The following is a 25,822-nucleotide window of genomic DNA, read 5'->3' as shown; positions in this document are numbered from 1 at the left end:
CAGCTTCAGCGGTTTTTGGGGTTTGCCAACTTCTACCGCCGCTTCATTCACGGGTATAGTCAGAATGCACTCCCCCTCACTAACCTCACGTCCTCCAAGATTCCTTTCAGGTGGACGCCCGACGCTGAGGGGGCATTCAACCGCCTCCGTCTTGCCTTCACTAATCCCCCTGTTCTGCGTCATCCCGACCCGGATCTCCCATTCACGGTCGAGGTTGACGCATCCGAGTCCGGAGTAGGGGCCGTCCTGTCCCAGCGCTCTCCCACGGACCAGAAGCTACGCCCATGCGCCTTCTTCTCCCGCCGGCTCAGCCCCGCCGAGGCCAACTATGACATCGGCAACCGAGAACTTCTGGCGGTCGTCCTGGCCCTGCAGGAATGGAGACACTGGCTTGAGGGAGCGAAACACCCCTTCACCGTCTACACGGACCATAAAAATCTGGCGACCTTCCGGTCGGCCACGAGACTAAACTCTAGACAGGCCCGATGGTCACTCTTCCTCACCCGGTTTAACTTTTCTCTCACCTACTGCCCAGGGTCACAGAACACCAAGCCCGATGCCCTATCCCGCATCCATGAGCCGGCAGAAAGGGAGGAGACCACCACCAACATCCTGCCGGCCCAACGCATCCTGGGTGCCCTGAGGTGGGAGGTTGAGAGAAAAGTTCAGCAAGCCCAGGGGACGACCCCCATCCCCAGGGGCTGTCCTAAGGATCGCCTGTTCGCCCCCCCCCCCTCTTCGCACGGAGGTGCTCGTCCGGGGGCACACCTCCAAGATAGCTTGTCACCCGGGGGTCAACAGGACGATCCAACTCGTCGCCCAACGGTTCTGGTGGCCGGGGTTCCGGAGGGACATGACCCGCTTCGTGAAGGCCTGCCCGACCTGTGCCTGTGGGAAAGCCTCCCACCAGCCCCCGGCAGGACTCCTCCAGCCGCTACCGGTGCCATCCAGACCCTGGTCCCACATCTCCGTCGATTTCGTGACAGGCCTCCCCCCCTTGTGTGGCAAGACGGTCGTCCTCACCATTGTGGACCGATTCTCCAAGTCGGCCCACTTCGTCCCGTTAACCAGGTTGCCGTCCGCCATCGAGACGGCTCAACTCCTGGTTAACCACGGCGTCCGTCTCCACGGGATTCCGACGGACATCGTGTCGGATCAGGGACCGCAGTTCGTGTCCAAGGTATGGAAACGTTTTTGTCGGTCCCTAGGGGCGTCGGCGAGCCTGTCGTCAGGATACCATCCCCAGACCAACGGACAGACGGAGAGGAAGAACCAGGACCTGGAGGCGGCCCTCCGGTGCATGTGCCTCCACAACCCGGCGTCGTGGGCCCACCTACCCTAGGTGGAGTACGCCCACAATTCCCTGGTCTCCGCAGCCACAGGTCGGTCCCCATTTATGTCCACCTGTGGCTATCAACCGTCCTTGTTCCCCACACAGGAGGGCCAGGTGGAGGTCCCGTCTATTGAACATCACCTCAGACGGGCCCACAGAGTCTGGAAGGAGACCAGGGATGCCCTGACACGCACCGCATCCCGGAACCAGCGGTTGGCGGACCGTCATCGGAGACCGGCACCCAACTACCAGGTCGGGCAGGAGGTGTGGCTGTCCACGAGGGACCTTCGGCTGGCATGGTCTTCAGCCAAGCTGGGCCCACGCTTTATGGGTCCCTTCCCCATCGAGGCCATCCTCAGCCCGGTCTCGGCGAGGCTCCGGCTGCCACCCACCATGAGGATCCACCCCGTCTTTCACGTTTCCCTCCTCAAGCCAGTGGAAACCAGCTCCTTAGCCCCCACGCCCACCCCCCCACCTCCCCCCCAGATGTTGGCCGACGGACCGGTCTACACCGTGCGGAGATACTGGACTCCAGGCGCATGGGCAGAGGAGTGCAGTACCTGGTCGACTGGGAGGGCTATGGACCGGAGGAACGACAGTAGGTCCCACGTGCCTCGATCCTCGACCCATCTCTCATACGGGCGTTCCATGTGGCTCACCCTTCCAAACCTGGTGGGCCGCCTAGTGGCGTCCGTTGAGGGGGGGCACTGTCACATCTCGTCGCCGTCCTGGGCGCGCCCCGCCCCTCCTGTCATCTCCTCCGCTGCTCCCTGGAGACGGCCCCTCCCATCATCACGCGCCTGGGTTCCCACAGCTGTTTGTCATTCCCTTGATTGTGCCTTCTGACTATATCTACCGATCGCGCAATACAGTCTCCGTCGGAGTATTCAGAAAGCTAACCTCGCGACCTCCCTTCCGTCAGGTCTGCATTCTTTTTCCCTCACTCATCGCCATTGGTTTTGTTTGTGCACATGCTCACAGTAAAGACTTTTCTTGATTCACAAGTATTTGTCTCGCCATGTACTTTGGATCCGAACCCCCGCTTTCCCTCGTCTCTTGAGTCCTGCCTCCTAGCCTCAAGAGACGCAACAAAGTCATTTTTATTGGTGTTTTGCATTTGACTAAAAATATCATACTGCGTGTTTTGGGTATTTTATATGCTATAAAACCTTTTTCTGATGTCAGTTAGGAAACAAAAAAGTAATGTTGGCTGTCCTTTAAAACTACACACAATATACCTTATTCTATGTATAATAAATGTGCTATTGTATTGTAATGAAAGAAATACAATGCACTGTATAATAAAGTCACTTTATTTACATTTGTGATGGTCATTGATGGCTCTTAATTGACACCTGTTGCTCTCTGAGTCTTACCAAACTGAGGCATCACATTATCATTCATCATGTTGATGATTCTCATAGCCACAATATTTTCTGGATGTAACTGTTCAATAAAAGCCTGCACATCATTCCACTTAGCCAACATTGCCTTGATGCTGCAGCCATCTCCTCCTCCTCGCCCTCAGATGACAACTCCTGAATGGCTTGCTTCTGCTTGTCCTCTTGAAGGCAAATCAAATCCTCTGTGTTGAGGACCTCATGATGGTCAGCAAGAAGCTCCTCGATGTCATCTGCATCCACTTCGAGTGCCGTAGGTGTTGGCAGAGATTTTATTACAGTCCGATGATTCCACGGATCCGGAATAACGTGACAAAAGAAACCAAAAAGTGGTACAGCGAGTAGGCGGGCGGGGGCGATGCGTCCAACCTATCAAGCTAGGTAAAATAAAATGTCACACGGGGGTGCAAAAGCTCGCGATCCCGGAAAGCAACAAACTTACGCGATCGCGGCTAACAATCCCCTCGGGCGAAGCAAACTCATGTGCTGGCAAGTCCAAGATACTGGCATGGTGTGAGGCGTAATCATCAGGCACTGGTGACAGTGACTCGTTTAAATGTCCCAGTGTCGGTGATTAGGGGATTGACAGCAGCTGGCGGACGTCGGGAGCGGCGGCCCCACCCCAGCAGTCAACTCGCACGTGACAAGTTCGGTGTCATTAGTCAAGTTAAAGCATCGAGTAAATAAAGCCTTTGTGTAAAGCTTTTTTCCGAAGGATGGTCGCAATTATGGACTTTGCATATCGGTACCGGGACACTAAATCAGACAAACGCACAACTCGTTCGTGTTTCTCAATGATCTCCTTCTTCTCCTCGACTGTAATTTGGTTTTGTGTCTTCTTTGGCTGAACACGTGCCTGTGGTGGGGTCTTTTTCGGTCCCATAACAGCAAAAGTATCGTTGAAGACGATCGATGTGTGCACTGATAGAAAGGGGGTGTGGAAAGGTAGGCCGGCTGGGGCGCTGTTCGGTCATGTGCTTTGGTGTTCCATGTGTATCCCGAAATGTAGTGCTTAATCTAAGGTTTAATTTTCATAAATGTAATAGTCGTAAACGGAAAATTTCATAAGGCAAGGTGTTCGTAAACTGAGGCCCCACTGTATTAGCCAGCTAGCTGAATAGAAAGAGAGATAGCGAGCTATCTAGCTCAATCACTAGCTGGCTAGCTCAATCGCTAGCTCAATTGCTAGCTGGCTAGCTCAATCTCTAGCTGACTAGCTCAATCGCTAGCTGGCTAGGTTGATAGATTAGCATGGAAGTTGGATTTGTTTTTGTGGGACTAATAAAATGATGTGGCAGGCCAGATTTGGCCCTTGGGCCTTGACTTTGACACCTGTGATCTAACGGATTTGCCAGCTAGTTGAATAGAAAGAGAGCTAGCTATCTCGATACATGAGCATGGAATTTCATAAATTTGATTTGCATCCGCGGGCCGATTAAATGGCCCGCGGATTTGGCTCCTGGGGCTTGACTTTGACACATGTGACGTTGACTCCTGTGATCTAAGGAATTAGCCTGCTAGCTCAGAAGAAAGAGAGCTATCTAGCTTGATTGCTATCTAGCTCGATAGATGAGCATGGAATTACACAAATTGGATTTGCTTTCGCGGGCAGAATGAAATGTTGTGGAGGGCCAGATATGGCCCCCGGACCTTGACGTTGACACCTGTGCATCACAGTATATGTCTTGAAAGTAAACAAAAAAAGACACAACCCAGAAACAAATTATTTCTCTTTCCATTTTTCCCTTTGTTTAAAAAAAGTGGGGCATGCTGTGTTGCAAAGACCGTGAATGCAGCGGATCGGAAGCGCGGGACTCACCGAGGTTAATCCGCATCTTGTCCATGTGACTTTGATCCTCTTAAGGGCGCGGTGCACACAATCCCGCCGCAGCCTTCGACAGACAGACATGGCGAGCGGCGGCCAGAAAGTGGTCTTGATCACCGGCTGCTCGTCGGGCATCGGGCTGAGGATGGCTGTCATGCTAGCCAAGGACGCAGACAAGCGTTACCACGGTAGATTCATTCATTGCTCATGAATATCGATATGCATTCAAATTCCATCAAAAAATAACAAGCAATATACTTTGTGATCGCTAAATCTTGGTCAATAGCCTTGCTGGAGTTACTTGGGGGGGTAACACTAATACCAATATGTCAAATCCTTCAGGTTCACAGAGAGTCTGCACAGAGAGTCTGCTAAGGCTACTTTGCGTTATATTAAGCGCCCGTGAGCATCTTTAGCATCAAGATTCATCAAATCCACTTTGATACTATTTATGATGCGTTACCCATTTTGTCTGTATAACACGTCAAATCCTTGGCGAGCCATGCATTTGACAGCAAGGCCTTCAGTAGTCCTACGTTTAAATCAATCTAAGCCTTCATAACTATTTGATGTTGATACAACCTTGACTGCAGCTACACTGCGACTCCCAAAGAAATGGTGGTGTGATTGACTACAAGTCCACAAGCGAGTAGTGTGAGCAAGGAAATAAGGTCTGCCAGAAGGCCTTGGTCTCACCAACTCAAAATCACATTGGTTAAAGAAAGCAACAATTTGATTTGATGCGACAGGGCCCCACGGACTTGATGGTGAAGGGGTCCCGAACAATTTCTGACCCTGGTAACAAATCATGGCTGAAATGTGATTGGTTGAATGCTTCAGTACGAAAATACATATCTGGAAGCAACCTAACAGGGGAAAGAAAAGCAAAGAAAGGAAGCCAAAAGACAACTTGCAATTAGTTCATGTGGACAAAGTACCAATCACATCAGTCTGTGATTTCGATATTTTTAGGCCAGCAGAGAAGGCCTTGCAGGCCCTGACGCTGCAACACTCTTAACACCTCACCCAGGCTCTGCTTTTGTTGTGTGTCACACATCCGCCGGTGACCTTAGTTTGGCACGGTGCAGTGTCGCGACCGTCTTTTTATAGCCTTGTTTGGTCATAATCTCTGCTCCATTCTTACTGGAAATAATCACGGCTAACAACGGCGAACAAAATGGTGTCATCACAGTATTTCCTCTGCTTGCTCCGTCCGCAGTCATAGCTACGATGCGGGACCTGAAGCGTAAAGACAAGCTGGTGGAAGCTGCCAGCGAAGCGTATGGGAAAACGCTGTCTCTGGCCGTGCTGGACGTTTGCAGCGACGAATCAGTCAAACGGTGCATCGATGGCATCAAGGATCGCCACGTCGATGTGCTTAGTGAGTTGCCACGACCGGTTCACTGACACCGCAGACTCTGACGATGTCGCAAGCGAACCAAGCCAATTCGCTCAGCCGCATTTGCGTTTCCTCCCGACTAGTCAACAACGCGGGTATTGGTCTGGTGGGCCCCCTGGAGAGCATACCCATCGAGGAAATGAAAAAGGTGTTTGAAACCAACTTCTTTGGCGTGATCCGAATGATCAAGGAAGTGATGCCTGACATGAAGAGACGCAAAGCGGGACACATCATCGTGGTCAGCAGTGTCATGGGACTCCAAGGTGGGCAGCGGGGATTGCCTTAGGATGCATTCGGGAAACAAATTAATTCGCTTAGTGTGGAATCTTGGCTTTTTTAGTCAAACGCCAAGCGTTTATGGACGCAGGTCGATGCATGATTTAAACTGCTGCCAGCTAGTGGAAGAGAATTTCAGTTCTCACCCTCTCACTATCCCATGCTCGCATAGATAGACGAACAAAGACACATAGTTTAGAGCACGGGTGTCAAAGTCGAGACCCGGTGGCCAAAATCCGACTTGCCACCTCATTTTATTCGACCCGTGAAAGCAAATCCAACTTGTGAAATTCCATGATGCGCTCTAAAGTCCGAACAAAAATGTCAAATTGTCCCATGTAAACCACAATAACAGTCATTATTCTCGACTTTAGATTTTAAAACTAGTTGTGCATTAATTTCTTGTTCCCTGTATATTTGATATGTGGAGGGGATGAAATATTCCAATTGTTTCCCCAAATTCATCACGGCCCTCGAGAGGAAACTCGAAAAATGACTTTGAAACCCTTCGTTTAGAGTAAATAAAAAAATATTTACAGACAGATGACAGACCTATATACTGGAGGCCCTCTTTTGGTGTCTTTTCCTGGAATAGGAGTAGTCTTCAATGACGTCTATGCGGCTTCCAAGTTTGCCATGGAGGGCTTCTGTGAGAGTCTGGCCGTGCAGCTGCTCAAATTCAACGTCACGTAAGCATCCTCAAACATTTGGGGATTCGGGGGAAACCTTAAACAGGACGAGACTTTTACCCCCCCACCCACCCCGAGCCATCTCATAAATTCAACACTCATGAATCATAAAGTTTGACAAGCCCTATTTCATACCCAATACCGAATTGTGAGCCAATGATTGGCGTTTGCCTTCTCAGTTTGACGATGATTGAGCCTGGCCCGGTTCACACAGAGTTTGAGGCCAAGATGATTCAAGACGTGCACCAGAAAGAGTACCCGGGAACCGACCCGGACACGGTGCACTACTTCAAGAACGTCTACCTGCCGTCTTCCGTGGACATCTTTGAGACATTGGGACAAACGCCGGATGACATAGCCAGAGTAAGACTGTTTTTCGACACAAGTACTGTATCTACGCTCCTTGAGTACACAGTGCCAGTACTCTTGCCATCGCTGCTATTTTCACAGTGCACCAAGAAGGTGATTGAAGCCAGCAGTCCGCGATTCCGCAATCTGACCAACCCTTTGTACACGCCCATCGTGGCCCTCAAGTACGCCGACGAGACGGGGGGCCTGTCAGTCCACGCCTTCTACCACATGCTCTTCAACCTGGGCTCGCTCATGCACATCAGCATGACGGCCATGAAGTACCTCACCTGCGGCTGTCTGAGGAGCCGCACTGTGTCGCCAAACTAAGGAAGTCTCACGACTGCTGAGGATTGACTTCATCTCCGCTCAGTCTACATCACCATGAAGGGTGTAGCCAGTGTTCGTGAATGTTGATATTGTAGCAGTTGAGGAAGGAGAACACACAACTGACTGTAGTACGTCTTTATTTCTACTGCTAACAAGTGGATCTCACTTGATCAAGGAAAAAATGAAGTAAAAATGTTCTCAACAAAGACACGCCCCCGCTGTGCACCTGCTGGGTGAGATGCCTGATCCTAGTGCCCACCAAGCAGTGTCATTTAGGACATTTGACGTGAGAAAAATGTTGATAAGCCATTTATGGCATTAGTTTAGCTTAACAAAGCGTTGGAGGTTAGATTAGCTTCATTTCGCGTTTGAATTAAAATGTTTGAAACTGACGATGTATCATTTTTATGTTACGAAAAAAATATTTGTCCTTTCATTTTTCGTAGTTTTTTTTTTTTTTTTTTTTTTACAATTTCAAGTGGAATTATGAGCGTCAACTACACTCGAGGACTTTCAACTCACCAATTCGTGTGCTGATATGAATTGTGTGAAACTGTCTTCATCTTTGCTTGGACTAATCGACTTATCGGAAATTGGCTGCTTTGACCTACTTAGGGTGCAACGCGTAAATTCGTCCGCCATCTTGCAGCGGTAAATGATGTCCCTGCCCCTGGAGGCGAAGCAGGAGGCGGTGGCTAGGAGAACTTAAGCCCCAAAGGAAAAATGTCTCCTAGGCGGGAGAGCACCTGACATTTACCACGCTCTTGCCAATGCTGTCCACCCTGAGTGGCGCTGCTGACGTTTCAGACGTTCCAATGAACGATAAGTTCACCAGGTGGGTGGAGAAACCTTTTAGCATCATGTAGCACGTTGGCTAATTGGTACGTCGCCAAGTGTAGGTCAACGTCACATTTATGCTCGTGGCGAGAATGTCTACCAATCTGCTTATTCTTTTGATCGGAGGAATATTAATAATAAACATTATTTATGAGTGCCTTTCAAAAGTCTTCAGGACAATTTACAGTCACAGAGACAAGAACATAAAACCACTGATAAAATTATAAATAATAAACTGCTCCGAATCAACAACAGGATTCAAAATTTACCACTTTGAAGTGACATCCACTGGAATTGTGGAATTCTGGAATTGTATTACAAAATTTATACATAAAAAAACACGAACACAATTATTAGCTCATATAGGAGATGCCTGTTGATTACGAAGGTGGCGTCACGAATCACGTGATTTTTCTCGCTGGTAGGCAAAAGCAACAATGGCGAGTATGGACAAAGCGAATTACTATAGCATGAAATCTGAACAATGGTCCGATTATGTGCAAAAGCTATCGTTAGAAGTCCGAGAGCAATACTTTCAGAACCCGGAATATCGTGACGGTACTTGCTGGATCCTTTCAATTTGAAGAATGGATAGGTTGACAATCCATCATTACTTATATTTACAATACAATATTACAATATTTATTTTTACCTCGCCGATACTCCCGGACAGTTCACTCAGCTAGTTTGAAGGCATACAAGTCCCTCAAAGCTTATAAATATGTAGCAAGTGGACACGTGTATCCAGTGTTTTATTACAACGTTGAACAGTCGCTATATTGTTGTTTTAAGACAAAGTTGTAGTGTCTGTTGTACATTTTGAATCATATTTAATCATTAGAACATTTGAAAGGGAACATACTATGTCAGTTGTGGTAAGTCATTAAACAAACCTGGGATGCACATTTGAAAGAGCACAGCATATTGTCATAATACAGTATTGTCAAACTGACTCACTGTGGCGGGCACTAAGACCTTGCATCTCACCCAGCAGGTGTACAGCAAGGGGCGTGGTTATGATAAGACTATTTTACTGCATTTTTCCGTGTTCAAGGGAGATCCACTTGTTAGCCGTTGGAATGAACACGTCTCCACATTCAGTCGTGTGTGTTCTTTTTCCTCAACGGCTACACTGGTGACCCCGAAGTTTGAAATGTTCCTGTCAACCGACGAAGAGATATCTTCCTCGGCCATGTCGTCACGACCAACCCTCCAAACCCCAGCCGTCGCCTTGGCCGCGAGACTGCCCGAGTTCTGGCACAGCGATCCGGCTTCGTGGTTCCAGCATGTGGAAGCGCTTTTCCACCTATGAGGCATCACGGCGGATGAGCCAAAATATTACCTGGTCGTAGCGTCTCTCAACGATCAGACTACTCGTCGTGTGCTGCCGCTCTTACGCGCGCCTCCACAGAGTGAGAAATATGCGGCGCTCAAACACCTGCTGCTCAGACGGTTCTCGTTATCGGCCTCTGAGAGAGCAGACAGGCTTCTTTTCCTTCCCGGACCCGGCGACGGAACAGCAGTGGATATCTCATGGACAAAATACTGTCGCTGTTAAGTTCTGATGATGGTAGATTCCTTTTCCCCCACATATTCCTTCGCCAGCTACCACCCCCAGTGCGCGCCGTGCTCGCTAACTCGACGTGCCCAGCCACCGGCGACTATCGAGGTTTGGCGGAAGAAGCAGATCAAGTGCTTCTGGCGACACGGCAGTTCGCCGTGCAAAGCGTGACGGCCGAACCCCTCGGTGACGTGGCATCGAGCATCGATCCGACCTCCTTCGCAGGGTTGCATGCATCTCCTCACTATGGTCGATCGGACCACTCGGTGGCCGGAGTGGGATTGCAGAAGTGGCGCGGGAAGGCCATCTGCTTTTTCCATCAGCGGTTTGGCGCCAAGGCTTGACGCTGCGTACCCCCCTGCTCCTACGAGGCTCCGGGAGTCTCCAACGCACCCAGTAGCAGCCGTGGGCACCGGCAACGAAAGCGAGCTTTTCATCACGGACTCCTCTTCAGGTAGACGTTTTCTTGTGGACAGCGGATCACAAGTCAGCCTGCTGACGCCCACCGCTGCGCACAAGACGCCAGGTGGATGTGGGCCTCCCCTGTGCGCAGCTAATGGCTCGCCCATCGCCAACTTTGGCTCCAGGTCGGTGACTGTGCGCTTCCACAGACGGGAATTCAAGTGGAACTTTATTGTTGCTAACCGTCGTTTGATTGACGCCATCTCTTTCGCGACTTTCCCGTGTGAGGGTGGAGGGCTCGAAGCATTAACACACGGCAATTATTTCACTTCGGGTAACGTTTACGAACGTCTGCTGATTTTCCGTCGTTAACTACTCCCGCCTTTTCCAATTCCTATACAAAACATGAGGTAGAGCATTTCATTCCCACGGTTGGCCTGCCAGTTTTTGCCCGCGCTCGATGCGGCAAAAATGGCAATGTCGAAAGGGGAGTTTGCAACGATGGAGCGCTAGGGCATCATGAGGCGTTCCAACAGCCCGTGGGCCTCACCATTACACATGGTGCCCAAAGGTGACGGGTCTTGGCGGCAGTGCGGTGATTAACCACACATGACTGTTACCCCATTCCGCACATCCAAGACTATTCTGCACGTTTGGCCGGCGCCATGATTTTTTTCTAAAGTAGATCTAGTTCGCGGTTATCACCAGGTGCCAGTACGGGCAGAGGATGTGCCGAAAACAGCGGTAATTACCCCATTTGGCCTCTTTGAATTTCTCTGCATTTCTTTTGGCCTGAAGGGGGCAGCACAGACCTTTCAAAGACTGATGGACTCAGTCTTGCGAGGGCTCGATTTTATCTTCGTCTATCTTGATGACATCCTTGTGGCCAGCCCTTCGCCGGAGGATCACCTGTCGCACTTTACTAAGGTTTTCAAGCGTCTTGATTCGCACGGCCTTATCGTTAACCCTGTCAAGTGCCAATTTGGTCTGTCCGAGATCGATTTCTTGGGGCACCGCATTTCTCCACAGGTTGCCTACCCCTTACCTGACAAAGTGCAGGCAGTGGCGGACCTCCCCCACAGTTAAGGCCTTGCAAGAGTTTTTGGGCATGGTTAATTTTTACTACCGGTTCCTCCCTCACGCAGCCAACCTCCTATAACCCCTCTACGGTGCCTTAACAAAAAAGAAGGCTAATGACGCAGTCGAGTGGCCTCTGCAACGAGCACAGTCCTTTCAACGAGCCAAGGACGCTCTCGCGAGTGCAACTCTTGTGGTCCACCCGATCTCAACCGCACAATTAGCTTTGACTACCGATGCGTCTGATGTTTCCGTAGGGGCTGTGGTCGAGCAGCTGGTGCAGAACGAATGGCAGCCCCTTCCATTTTTCAGTCGGAAGCTGCAAGATAACGAACGTAAGTGTAGTGTTTTCGACAGGGAGTTGTTAGCACTCTATCTTGCGCCGCACCATTTTTGTTTCCTCCTTGAGGGGCGCCGTTTCACTGCAAATGTGGATAATAAATCACTCACATTCGCCATGTTGAAGGTGACGAACCGTGGTTGGCCCGTCAGCAACGGCACTTGGCAGCCATTTCAGAGTTCACAACAGAGATTCGGCACGTGGCTGGCAAATGTAACCCTGTGGCCGATTGCTTGTCACGTGCAATCGTATGTCCAGTCCAGCTCGGGGTAGATTTCTCAGAGATGGCCGCCCAATCTGAGGATCCGGACATCCATGAACTCAAGGCGACAGGCACGGTCCTGAAGCTTGGGGAGGTGGCACTGTGTGAAGGGGGTCCTGCCCTCCTCTGCAATGTGTCTACAGGTCGCACTCGTCCCGTGGTTCTGCAGTGTGGCGTCGGCGATTTTTGATTCTATTCATTCCCTCTCACACCCTGGCGTCCTGGCATCAGTCAAACTTCTTGTGGCCAAGTTTTTCTGGCCCAGTTTACGAAAGGATGTCAAGAAGTGGGCAGCTGCATGCGTGGCATGTCAGCGCGCCAAAGTCCACAGGCACACCCGGGCAAACCTGGAAACTTTTCCGATTCCGGCCAGGAGATTTGACCACGTCCATGTGGATCTGGTTGGGCCCCTACCTCCTTCCCAGGGTTGCATGCATCTCCTCAGTATGGTAGATCGGACCATTAGGTGGCCGGAAGCAGTCCCCCTGTCTTCCACAACATCGGCAGATATAACCCGTGCGTTTCTGTCGTCCTGGGTCGCGTGTTTCGGCACGCTATCCGACATCACTTCGGACAGGGGCTCCCAGTTTGTTTCTGAGCTCTGGTCGGCCATTACGCAGTCCTTGGGTGTGCAGGTACACCGCACCATGGCCTAGCACCCGTAGGCTAACAGGATCTGTGAACGTTTCCACCGGTCACTTAAAGCCGCGCTACGGGCCGTGCTATCGGATGGTAACTGGGTCGACCGGCTTCTGTGGGTCCTGCTCGAGTTACGTTCGGCCCCAAAAGAAGACCTTCACGCCGCTCCGGCAGAGTTACTGCTCGGTCAGCCACTCCGCATTCCCGGTGAATTTCTGCCTGAAGCTTCGGGTGCACCTTCTCTCCCCTTCTTGTCAAGAGAGCCCCTGACCCCAGCGCCGGTTCACCATTGTGTCCCCAAAGTATTTGTACCGTCTCTACTTAGGTCAGCCTAGTTTGTCTTTTTGCTTCACATTGCCCACCGCTCTCCCCTCCAACCACCGTATGATGGCACATTTAGAGTACTCGAACACGGAGAAAAAAGTTTCGTGCTCGATATGGGTGGGCAAAGGGAATGCGTTTCAGTAGACTGGCTCAAACCAGCTCATTTGGTCGCGGGTGAGGACATTTCGCCGGCCCAGGTCCCACGCCGCGGACGCCCTCCGAAACCTCCAGCCTCACTTCAGCATGCAAGGGTTGAGTGTCTTTCCCCCACTCGGGTCTCACCTAGGCCGCCTGCCCGACTAAGTTCACCTGTGCCACCGAAAGAAGGACTAGGCAGTCGTTGCGGCAGGCTGGTGAAACCCCCTACAAAGTTTTCACCTTGACTTTCCTTCTGGGTGTTCGGGAGGGGGCGGGGGGTTGTGTGGCGGGCACTCAGACCATGTATCTCACCCAGCAGGTCTACAGCAAGGGGTGTGGTTATGATAAGACTTTTATTGCATTTTCCCATGTTCAAGGGAGATCCACTTGTTAGCCTGTCATGATGCCAAAAGAAATGTTAAATCATTTCGTGTTTTCTGGATTGTGGATGGCAGAAAGGTGCACATTTCTCCCCATCTTAAACAGTAGTGACGGGCGACCGCTAATTGTCTCTGAGAAGGTGATTGCAACCACCTGGGAATGGCCAATTGCCGCTGGGACCTGATTGGCCAGAAGCTCAAGTGAACCACCTTTAAAACCAGACTCAGAAAGTCACTTCGAGGGGGAAGAAGAGGGAGAAAGGACAGCCTGGAAAGCAGTTTTTTACCTGTGGTCTGCCAAAAACTGACATCCACTTCAAATAAAGAAAACTCAAAATGTCTTTCCTGGATCTGGCTGAGTGAACTTTTATCATTCTTTCCACCTGCTTGCTGTCTCGCCGCATAACAATTGGTGGCACTAGTGGGATAGTTTCACCCTGCATGAAGAAGGTGGGATCGTTACGCCTTGCTGAAGTGGAAAAGATAAGAGCAAGCCGAGATGAAGAAGGTGGGACGAGGAAGAAGTCGTGCAGCACGGGCCAACCAAACTAGACTGAAGATTTTGAAGGGGATCAAGGAAACCAGGAGCTTGAGTTGCCCCAAGAAGATGCCGTTCTTCTTTTCCATGAGGCGTCTGACAGTTGCCAAGCCGAGGCTGGAACTGAGCAAAGTGAGATGGAACAGTGGTGAAACCTAAGACTCAGACAGTGAGTACAAGCAGAGCTCAACTTGATGAGGAATTGGTGAAAGAAACAGATCAACCAATTAAGAAATCAGATGCACCACAACAAGCAAGAATGGACATCTGATAGTCGATCGAGTCAACATTATCCTCTGCTAAAACCACAGCCCCAAAACACTGACCCTCGAACATCCAGGCCAACAAACCTTCCTCCGGCACAAGAAACTCCCATGTTGGGTTACCTACCATATGCCCAAACTCCACAGTGGAAGCTGCAATTCCCATGGTTTCTGAACCCAGAATTCCAGAAAGAAACGGAAGATGCAGAATGTCAGAAGCTGGAAGCGGACCTCAGCGAGAACAACGGCAAGAATTTATCAGGGAGAGATTGGCACCCTGGACAGAAGGTGTTAATATTGTTACCTACGGGACCAAGTAAGCTACTGGCAAAGTTGCAGGGCCCATACACTGTGACTAGGAGAATAGGACCTGTCACATATGAGATTCTCTGCCCTGACAAACAAAAGAAAAACGTTATTGCTGATTATTTGTCAAGAATGTCTGAACTCTGAGAAGAGGGTGTAAATGATGTCGGGCGACTGCTAATTGTCTCTGAGAAGATGATTGCAACCATCTGGGAATGGCCAATTTCCGCTGGGACCTGATTGGCCAGAAGCTCAGGTGAACCACCTTTAAAACCAGACTCAGGAAGTCACTTTGAGGAGGAAGAAGAGGGAGAAAGGACAGCCTGGAGAGCTGTTTTACCTGTGGTCTGCCAAAAACTGATATCCGCCACGACTTCAAATAGAGAAAACCCAAAGTAACCTTCCTGGATCTGGCTAAGTGAACTTTTATCATTCTTTGCACCTGCTTGCTGTCTCGCCGCATAACATAGCCGTTGGAATAAACACGTCTCCACATTCAGTCGTGTGTGTGCTCCTTCCTCAATGGCTACAGCACAAGATTAATTCTCATAGTTGTACTTATAATCTTCAAATTTTTAACACACTTGATGGCTCTCTCTACATCAATCTTGACACGAGCTAGCCTCCTCCCTGTCTCGATTTCCTTCGGGCTGAGCTGTGACTTCCCTCTTGTAAAAGCCGGAATGGCCAGCGATGCACCACGAGCAGCAAGATCATCAGCAATTAAAAAAAAAAACACGATCTGCCAAAACAAGATCCCCATGTTCTAACAGCTGTAGAAATCCAGACCGTTCTTCTCTATCAATGTTACTGGGACAGTTAGTCCCAGGAGAATTGAGGCAGAGTTGTTCGTTTCTTGCTGTCGTCTGCCTGTCATCTTCCCAAATCTGTGCTCGCTGATACCTTTTCTTTGAATTATCAGTTGTTAACAAGGCAGAAGTTTTATACAACCACACACAATATCACCATTGTACTAAAATGCGAAAACTTTCATTAATTGTTGTGTCCGGAGGAATGAGAGTGGAAGAGTTGCTTTGGATTGGATTGGATTGGATTGGATTGGATTTGCCTTTATTAGTCTCGCAGTGGAGAAATTTACATTTCACAGCAGCAAGTTATGAAAGTAGAAAAGCAAACACAGGAGCTGCTGGAAAGGCAGCCACTCTCGCGGCGCCGTCTTGAAGTCAAAAGAACAAAAAAAAAACTAAATAACAAATAACATGACAAAACAAAGACACAGAGAGACATTCATTCTTAAGCACTTTCTGTACCCTCTTTGTTACATAAAGCAGTTCCAGATGAAAGAGGAGAGGATCAAAGCGTCTCTTCACCAGTGGATCAGGGACATCATGGTGGAATGTGCACGTCGACTACAAGCTAAATGTTGAAAGCAAACACGCAGCTGTAGCATCCATTGACGAAAAGACATTGTCTCACATCTCCTGTCCCCCATAAATCAGCTTCAATTCCATCCCGCGACAGTTCCATATACACATCGGCGCTCTGCGCTGACGCTCCTTCCTTCTTATCGCGGGCTCCTCAAGCACCGACCGTCCACTGAACAAAGCGGGGCTGTGAAGATGCTGCCCATTACAGGCGCAACGTCAGAGTCTTTATTGTGCCACCATGTTAGTCTACCTGCGGTCGTGACGTCACCGCTGCTTTTTGACCTGTCGCAACATCCTGTAGCAGTATGACATATGCTACATTTACCCCCCGCCCGCCCTGAAGGAACTAGAAAAACTCTGTAAACAAAGGAAACCGGGTACACTGCCGGTTTCCCTGCTTACCCGTGTGGGTTATTCTGCCACGTGATAGGCTAAGCACTGGCTAAGGTCTGAACATTCAAAATCTGTGCCTTAGGCGGCTGGCATGCCAACGCGACCCGTCAGCCAGACAGAAGGTGGTCGGTCCGAGTTGGGCGGTAATCTGGACTGGTGCTGTCCAGAATGAGTCCAATTTGTGAGAGCAGCCCGGCTGGCGAATGCGGACCCAGTCCGACACAGTAAATATGCGTTGCTTCGCCCGGCGCTTCTCATTGGCCCCTCTGCTGGCTGAGGAAGAGTATGGAAGGCCGTGCTTGGTTGGAGCTTTCTACACCCCGTTGGCCTGGGAATGAATTGTGGCACCCGCATTGTTAGAGATGGAAAAGGCGAGTGCACAAAACAAGTCCCAAGAGGCTGGCGCCATGACAGGATATTTGGAAGCTGAAGGGGGCGAGAGTCCTCGAGCCATAACGCACTTAAAGTGGCAGTGCCCACCATGCCAATCTTAGTTTGGGCATAGCCAAACAAGTCCTCTGCGTTGGCCTCGATCGGGAGATAAGGTAATAGACGTCGAACTGTGGACACGTTCATCAACAGTGACCTGGAGGCTACAGTGTCAAGCAGGAGTGGTAAGCTCACTCCATCCAGTTCCACTGTGCACCACTTGAATGGCTTGGCGCGTGAGCCCACGCAGTGGATGGTGGTCCGCCTCGGCTGGTCTGGTGAGCGGCGTGACAGGTATGTTGACGTCGGAGCAGAGCAGCACATCCTGTCGAAGTGGTTCCTCTTTCCGCAGTGCTGGCATCTCTGTCCAATGGCTTTGTAAGCTTGCGTGCGTGTGGGGTGCCAGACAGACCCACAGTTGGCACAAGGTCTGCGTGTGTTGGCTCCTTGATGTCTGACGACATTTATCTCAGCACCGTCGTAGGTGAAGGTGGGAGCAGAGCGGCACATCCTGGCGAAATGATTCATCTTCCCACAGCGTTGGCATCGTTGTCCGGTGGCTCTGCAAGTGGGTGCACGTATGGGGTGCGAAGCAGACCCACAGTTGACACAGGGCGTGCGTGTGTCGGCCCCTTGACGTCTGGCCACATTTATCTGGGCACTGCCGTATTTAGAGGTGGATTCGTAACTGGAGGTGGCGTCTGGGAGTGGAGGGGTTAGAGCAACAATGTGTGCCAACACGGGAGAGTGTGAAGGTGTGGGTAGGTTCACGAGCCGAGCCATAATTGTGCTGCGTTCTCCAATTCAAACGCCATCTCCACAGCCTTCGATAGTGGGAAGTCGTCAGGGAACAATAACAGTTTCTCCCGTAGCTTGGGATCAATCGTGTGCTCCGCTAGTTGATCTCCTCCTGATCATTTCCTCATCAAAGTGGCCGAATTTGCAGAGGCCCGCTAAACACCTCAAGTCGGCAACGTAGTGGTGTACCGACTCGCCTGTGAATTGCCATCGTTGACGGAAGGCTATCCGCCGGACAATCACGCTCTGCGGTGGGGCGAAATGTCTGTCCAACAAAGCGACACAATCCCTGTATTTCTGCGCGGGTCCGAGTGTATGAAAAATGCGCTGCCCCTCGCTTCCCAAGCTGTGCACTAGCATAGCCATTAACTGTGCGTCGCTTGCCTCGTTTAGTCCGATCGCCGTCAGATATGTCGTGAAAGAGTCATACCAGCGTGACCACGGGACTGGTGGCTCACCGGGGAGCGCGAGAAACGAGGGTCGGGGAGCTGTGTAGAAGTCCATCTTCGTCGCCAATGTTGCGTCCGGAGGAATGAGAGGAGAAGAGTTGCTTTGTCTTTATTGTGCCACCATGTTCGTCTACCTGCGGTCGTGATGTCACCGCTGCTTTTTGACCTGTTGCAACATCCTGTAGCAGTGTGACATATGCTACATTAAACCGAAAATGAAACGCATAAGCTTACAAAACAATGATAGCACTCGCTAACAACTGTTGTGTTGGTAGGCTTTCTGCCTACCGGAAGTTAGTGGCCGATCACGTGATCATAACAAATGACGACACACTGGCATCTCCTATCCGTTTTTCATTTTTAGTACATTTGACAATTAAAAATGACTACAAACATTTCTGTGACGATACGTTCGTGTAATGTTAAATGTGTTTTTGCTCATGTACCTTTTTATTTTTTTTTATTTTTGATGACATTTATATTTTAACAAAATATAAGGAAATTATGTAATCTTAGCAGAATAATCTGGGCAGCATTTTACAGTCAACAAATACACTGAAAACTAAAAGAAAACAATGTTAACTACAGTAAAGTCTCGTTATATCGATATCGGATATATCGATAGTCCCGGTTATATCGATACTATTTCTATGCACGCACGGAGAAAATTACATGCAAACAGGGTTGGATATATCGATAGTCCCGGTTATATCGATATTTTTTCAGACTCCCTTGAATATCGATATAACGAGACTTTACTGTATATTTAAGAAGTTAAAATCTACTTTTGTTTGTTAGAATAGCAATAAAATTACAATTTAAATATTATTGGACATATTAAAAGAAATAAAAGAAATGATCAAATTAAAGATCAGAATATCTGGATATAATTTAAATTGCATTCCAAATTAAATAATTTCCAGGAAACAATTTCAAATATCTTAAAAACTAAACCAAAATGAAATAAAAATCTAGTATGTGCATGTGTAATTTATGGTATGCCTCCATTTTCATTTTGGTGAAGCCCCAAATGTTGGTCAACGTGTCAATGCAGGTCGAGGAAGACCCCGTAATGGCAGCGGTTGGCATGTCAGACCTGTCTGACGAGATCCTACTGTGCATCTTACGCCACATTCCCATCTGCGACCTGCTCACCAACGTGGCACCTGTCTGCCAACGGCTGAAAACGCTGTGCCGCGACAAGAGCCTGCTGGCGCACGTATGCCTGAGCGAGGAGTACGTGGTACGCAGATCGCACGCAGAAAGACAAACCGGTCGGTGTACAGTAGACACATTTATCTGTCGTCTTGCGCAGATGGACGATCAGATGGCCCGCCACACCCTGCGGCAACTGTCCAATCATGTGCAGTCCCTGAGCCTCAACGGTGTCTATTGGCTGAGCGGCGGTGCCGTGGACTCGGTGGGACGCTGCAAGGCGGTGACACGTCTGGACGTGAGCGGTTGCCGGTTGACGGCATCGCGCCTTTCTCGCATTGTGGCCTCGCTGCCTCTGCTGCGCTTGCTGGCCTTCGACGTGCTGCCGGGCTTTGACGCCGGCAAGCTAGCGGGAGAGGCGGTGGACCGACTCAGCCGGCTTGCTGAGCTACGGCAGACGCTGCTGACGCCCAGTTACGGGGTGGTGCCCTTTTGCGCTCAACTTCGCAAGTAAGGACCGTGCTGGAGTAGCCCCACTATCGAGTCTTCCTGTATTTTGCATCCTGTATTTTTTTCGCACGGCTTCGTCTCATGCGAGTAAGATGCAAAGTACAGTTTTCCAACGTCTGTGTCCCAAACAATTCGTTTTTTCACCCAATTTTTTTTTGTTATGCCTCACTTTACAACCAAAAATGTGTTCTGGACCAAATCTGAATGCGCACCTGAATGCACTACTCGACTCAATGCTCAAAATTCAGTTTTCGAACGTCTCGACCTATTTGGTTTTCGACACAAAATTTGGGGTTTATTATCCCTCTGTTTACAAGTGAAAATGTGTTTTGGACCAAACTGAGCACACCTGACTGCACCACTCTACTCCCCTCCGCTTCCTCATACGTCACCTGTATCGCGTCTCATTGTGACAGACACATTAGTGTTGTTGAAACACATTTTTTCTTTTTTACTAAAAAGCAGACATCTTTGGACGAGATCTCCACGAAGGCTGTAAAATAGTTCATAAGTGGTTTTAAAAATGTGTTTTTTAGACTTGGAACAGATTTTGTTTACATTGATTATAACAATAATATACTGTTTTGTTTTTTGACCAAATCAGTTTTCAAACAGGTTTCCAGCACGGCTTACCGTCGCAAACACAGGTTTGACTCTACGGTAAAACGTCGGTTTTTGAACGTCTTGACCGATTTGGTTTTCGACCAAAATTTCCGGGTTTATCTCCGCTTCCCTCAAGGTCACTTCCTTGTGTAGCGTTCCATTCCTAGTCGACATCTTTTTATTGTTGAATATCGATGGAAAAAAAATGCATAATTCATTTTCATTTGTTTTTTGCGACCCTACGCGGCTTAGTTACACGAGGGAAGACTTACTGAGCATTGGGGAATCCACACTTCAGGAAACATCCATCACCACTGCTGCCCCTCACACTATCTATCTGTGTAAACCGTTCGTGTCAACCGTTGAGACCTTCAAGTTCCTGGGAATCACAGTCTCCCAGGACATGAAGTGGGTGGTCAACACCAACTCTTCCTGAGAAATGCCCAACAGAGGACAGAGGATGTACTTCCTGAGGCTGCTAAAGAAGCATGGCCTGCCACAGGAGGTGCTACAACATTTCTACACGGCTGTCATCGAATCGATCCTGTGTTCTTCCATCACCGTTTGGTTCGGGGCCACCACAAAAATGGACAAAATCCGACTTCAACGGACACTTGGGACGGCGGAAAAAATCATTGGCACTGCCCTACCCACTCTCGAGGACTTGCACACTGCAAGAATCCAAACAAGGGCACGGAAAATCCTACTGACCCTCCGCACCCTGGAAAAGGTGGTGGACCTTTTGCAGCTACTCCCTTCAGGCAGGCGCTACCGATCCATGCGCACCAGACATTTAAACAGCTTCTTCCCCCAAGCCATTAACTTTTTAAACATGAACCCAAATAGAACTGTATCGTGCCTATTTGCAATTTTTTGGTGCAGCGTGTTGTACCGGAAACAAATTCCTTCTGTGTTATACATACTTGGCAATAAAGATGATTCTAATGTTTGGATTATCAAACAAATGGGTTTTCAAACAGGTTTCTGGAACGGATCATGGTCGAAAAGCCAGATTTGACTGTATTTTGTTGCGTTTGTGTGCTGTCAGGCTGACGCTGCAATTCGACATCTCGGACGTAACCAGGGAGGGCGTCGGTGTCAGCTGCCACCTGATGGTTGGTCAGAGCAGTGTACCGCATTACGAGCAGCTGGAAGAGTTCAGCGCCCGGCTGGCCCCGGGAGAGGTTCGCTTACAAAACCATCAGTATTTTTACTTCCGTTTTAGCTTTACTCTACCAATGCAATTTTGGAAACAAACACACCACAAAATGGACAGAAATTGTCATCTCATGAGAAATTCTCATGAGAATTTCTCACATGCCAACCTTGAAATTTCTGTTTCACATCTTCTGAGAGTGGATGGTTCTAGGTTTGTTCCACCAGAGGTGGACATACTTCAACAGAAACAAACAAGCGACATGAATGGAGTTGCCGATGACAGCCATAAAAGACGACATTTGTCCTGCGCTTAGATCACAGGTGTGGCCTGCCACATCATTTTATTCGACCCACGAAAGCAAATCTCAAGCAAATGTATGTGAAATTTCATGATGCTAGCTAAAGTCTGAACCAAAATTTCAAATTGTCCCATGTATACCGTCGCGGCTTGGAATTGAAGCGTATTGACGTGGGACAGGAGATATGAGACAGTCTCTTTTTGTCAATGGATGCGACCGCATCGTGTTTGCTTTCGACATTTAGCTTGTAGTAAACGTACACATTTCACCATGGCGTCCGTGATGCACTTGTGAAAAGGTCGCTTTTATCCACTCCTCTCTCATTTAGAACTTCTTTATAAAATAAAGAGGGTGCAGAAAGTGCTGACGATTGAATGACTGTCTTTGTATTGTCATATTATTTATTAGGTTTTTTTGTTTGTTTTGCCTTCAAGGTTTCGTCGCGAGATTGGCTGCCTTTACAGCAGCTCCTGTATTTTTTTTACTACTTCTCTGTTCTCTTTCTTTTATCACTTTGCTGCCGTGAAATGTAAATGTCTCCACTGCAAGACTAATCGAGGCTAATCCAATCCATTGTATGTATGTAATAACCGTCATTATTTTTTACTTAACATTTAAAAGCTAGTTATTGATTCATTTGAGGGGTAAGAATAATAATACATTTAATTTCTAACGATGAGAAGGTTTCTTCAGCCGTCATCTGTACAAATTTGAAGGTTTCGGACGTTTCGCCTCCTATCCAAGAGGCTTCGTCAGCGAACTAAAGTCTGACTGGTCGTGTCGGCCCTATTTATATATCCCTAATGTCCAGACATGGTGGCGCCGGACACAGCTATGATAGGTCCCTACTCTCAGGTTGAGGGGAGCAGAGGACCCCCTCCCTGTGGCCCCACTGATTGTTCCTACATTCCTGACTAACGACTGGCCTATTTGCCCCACTCCCACCGGTATCACCTCATCAGCATTACGACCCTCATCAGCATTACGAAAGTTGCCTAACCTGTTTTGCCTAAGCAGGCTATTGTATGAACGATCCAAATTGAACCTCATTGAACATTGTATGTAGAGGAGCCAATGCTACAAACAATGGGTCTGAGGGGGAACCCTTCTTTATGTATTTTTGGCAGGCCATAGATACATGGCGTGGCCTCTCCCGGGTATAATCTAAAATACATCTGTTTGTCTATATGTTTTCCTTTCTATTACTTTTGGAGACAGTCTATCATTTCTTTCTTGTATCTATTGGAAGGGTCCCTTTTTAAATTTACTCGTGAGGACATTAAAGAGAACCAACTAGCCTTCTTGGATTGTAAAGTAATTATAAAAGAGGACAGAGCGCTAAAAACACAAGTCTTTAGGAAGGCTACGCACACTGACCAATACTTACTTTTTGACTCTAACCACCCTTTACAACACAAACTAGGAGTTATCAGAACCCTCCAGCATAGGGCTAAACTAATACCAACTAGCATTGAAGGTAGAGAAAAGGAGTCAAAACATATCAGGAGAGCACTCACTAACTGTGGGTACCCTCAGTGGTCATTCAACAAATGTCAGAAAGAAAGAATAGGGAATGAAACCAATAATTCTCAAGATACAAAAAGGAGAGGAGTAGCAGTACCTTACATTGCAGGAGTTTCTGAAAAATTACAAAGAGTCCTTTGGCAACATAAAATTCCTACCTATTTCAAACCGATAAACACGTTAAGGCAAAAATTAGTGCATCCAAAAGATAGGCTACCAAATGAAAAACAAAGTAATGTAGTTTATTCCATACATTGTAAGAATGAAAATTGTAAAGAGCAGTACATTGGGGAGACTCAACAAATTCTCAAAAAAAGACTTTATCAACATCGCAGGGATAATACAAGTGGGCCTCAATCGGCAGTACATTTGCACCTAAAAGCTAGCAACCACTCATTTGACGACAATGAGGTTAAAATCTTAACGAAAGAACGTAGATGGTTTGAAAGGGGGGTAAAAGAAGCGATTCTTATAAAACAACAAAATCCTTCATTAAACCGGTCTGGTGGGGTGAGGTTCAATTTGGATCGTTCATACAATAGTCTGCTTAGGCAAAATAGGTTAGGCAACTTTCGTAATGCTGATGAGGGTCGTAATGCTGATGAGGTGATACCGGTAGGTGTGGGGCAAATAGGCCAGTCGTTAGTCAGGAATGTAGGAACAATCAGTGGGGCCACAGGGAGGGGTCCTCTGCCCCCCTCAACCTAAGAGTAGGGACCTATCATAGCTGTGTCCGGCGCCACCATGTATGGACATTAGGGATATATAAATAGGGCCGACACGACCAGTCAGACTTTAGTTCGCTGAGGAAGCCACTTGGATAGGAGGCGAAACGTCCGAAACCTTCAAATTTGTACCCTCAGGGGTCGCCACAGCGAATCAGTGTCCTCCATCTATCCCGATTTTGTGCATCCTCTTCTCTCACACCAGCTACCTTCATGTCCTCTTTGACCACATCCATAAACCTCCTCTTCGGTCTTCCTCTCGGTCTCCTGCCTGGCAGTTCAAGGCTCAGAATACTTCTCCCTATATAGTCACTCTCTCTCCTCTGGACATGTCCAAACCATCTCAGTCTGGCCTCTCTGACTTTCTCTGCAAAGCCTCTAACATGAGTTGTCCCTCGAATGTACTCATTCCTGATCCTATCCAACCTGGTCACTCCCAAAGAAAACCTCAACATCTTCAGCTCTGCTACCTCCAGCTCTGCTTCCTGTCTTTTCTTCAGTGGCACTGTCTCCAGTCCAAACATCATGGCTGGTCTGACCACGGTTTTATACACTTTTCCTTTCATCCTAGCTGAAAGCCTTCTATCACACATCACACCTGACATTTTTCTCCAGCCGCTCCAGCCTGCCTGGACACGCTTCTTCACCTCTTTTCCACACTCTCCATTGCTCTGGACAGTTGACCCCAAGTACTTAAAGTCCTCCACCTTCTTTATCTCTTCTCCCTGTAGGATCACTCTTGCACTTGGATCCCTCTCATTCACACACATATATTCCGTCTTGCTGCGACTGATCTTCATTCCTCTCCTTTCCAGGGCATATCTCCACATCTCTCGTTTCTCCGCCACCTGTTCCCCGTTCTTGCTACAGATCACAATGTCATCTGCAAACATCATGGTCCAAGGAGATTCTTGTCTAACATCGTCTGTCAGCCTGTCCATCACCATAGCAAACAAGAAGGGGCTCAGAGCTGACCCCTGGTGGAGTCCCACCTCCACCTTGAATTCCTACCGACAGCGCACCTCACAACTGTCTTCCAGTCATGATACATGTCTTGTACTGCTCTGTCATACTTTTCCGTCACTCCAGACTTCCTCATGCAATGCCACAGCTTTTTTTCTGGGCACCCTGTCATACGCTTTCTCCAGATCTGCAAAGACACAATGCAGTTCCTTCTGACCTTCTCTGTACTTGTCTATCAGCATTCTTAAAGCAAACACTGCATCTGTCGTACTCTTTTTTTTGGCATGAAGCCATACTGCTGCTCACAAATGTTCACTTCTGCTCTTAGTCTAGCTTCAACTACTCTTTCCCAGAGTTTCATTGTATGGCTCATCAACTTTATTCCTCTGTAATTAGTACAACTCTGCACATCTGCTTTGTTCTTAAAAATGGGCATGAGTACACTTTGTCTCCATTCTTCAGGCATCTGTTCACCATCTAAGATCTTGTTGAATAACCCAGTCAGGAACACCACCGCCACCTCTCCAAGACACTTCCATACCTCGCTTGGTAAATCATCAGGCCCGAGTGCCTTTCCCCCCTTCATCCTCTTCAGCGCCCTCCTCACTTCATCCTTGCTAATGCTTGCTACGTCTTGGTCCACAACAGTCACGTCTTCTACTCTTTGTTCCTTCTCATTTTCCTCATCCATCAATTCTTCAAAGTACTCTTTCCATCTTGCCATCACACTACTGGCACCTGTTAATACATTGCCATCTCTA

General features: G+C 48.5%; 2 protein-coding genes across 6 annotated transcripts in view; both read left to right on the top strand.

Annotated features, from left to right (window-relative positions):
* The first annotated feature begins 4,626 nt into the window (after nt 1–4,626).
* LOC148892189 (retinol dehydrogenase 8-like) lies at nt 4,627–8,036 on the top strand. Its single transcript, XM_089005533.1, has 6 exons — nt 4,627–4,746; nt 5,778–5,939; nt 6,041–6,220; nt 6,829–6,922; nt 7,102–7,285; nt 7,373–8,036. The coding sequence occupies exons 1-6, from the start codon at nt 4,641–4,643 to the stop codon at nt 7,598–7,600; spliced, it is 954 nt and encodes a 317-aa protein (XP_088861659.1). The 5' UTR covers nt 4,627–4,640; the 3' UTR covers nt 7,601–8,036.
* Nucleotides 8,037–8,172: 136 nt separating this feature from the next.
* fbxl18 (F-box and leucine rich repeat protein 18) overlaps nt 8,173–25,822 on the top strand; it is a 32,745-nt gene continuing 15,095 nt past the window's right edge. For 4 of the 5 annotated variants that reach the window (XM_089005532.1, XM_089005530.1, XM_089005528.1 and 1 more), the window contains exons 1-4: nt 8,173–8,435; nt 19,149–19,367; nt 19,440–19,789; nt 21,441–21,576. In XM_089005532.1, the coding sequence (XP_088861658.1) occupies nt 19,155–19,367; nt 19,440–19,789; nt 21,441–21,576 (699 nt within the window). In that variant the 5' untranslated portion in view covers nt 8,173–8,435; nt 19,149–19,154. The remainder of the gene's footprint in view (nt 8,436–19,148; nt 19,368–19,439; nt 19,790–21,440; nt 21,577–25,822) is intronic. The other variant, XM_089005529.1, reaches the window with a different exon arrangement.

The sequence above is a fragment of the Hippocampus bargibanti genome, linkage group LG10, assembly GCF_051943395.1.
Source record: "Hippocampus bargibanti isolate YZ-2025 linkage group LG10, ASM5194339v1, whole genome shotgun sequence".
Classification (NCBI taxonomy): domain Eukaryota; kingdom Metazoa; phylum Chordata; class Actinopteri; order Syngnathiformes; family Syngnathidae; genus Hippocampus; species Hippocampus bargibanti.
The sequence above is the reverse complement of the archived record's forward strand: the minus strand, read 5'-3'. Positions and strand labels throughout refer to the sequence as shown.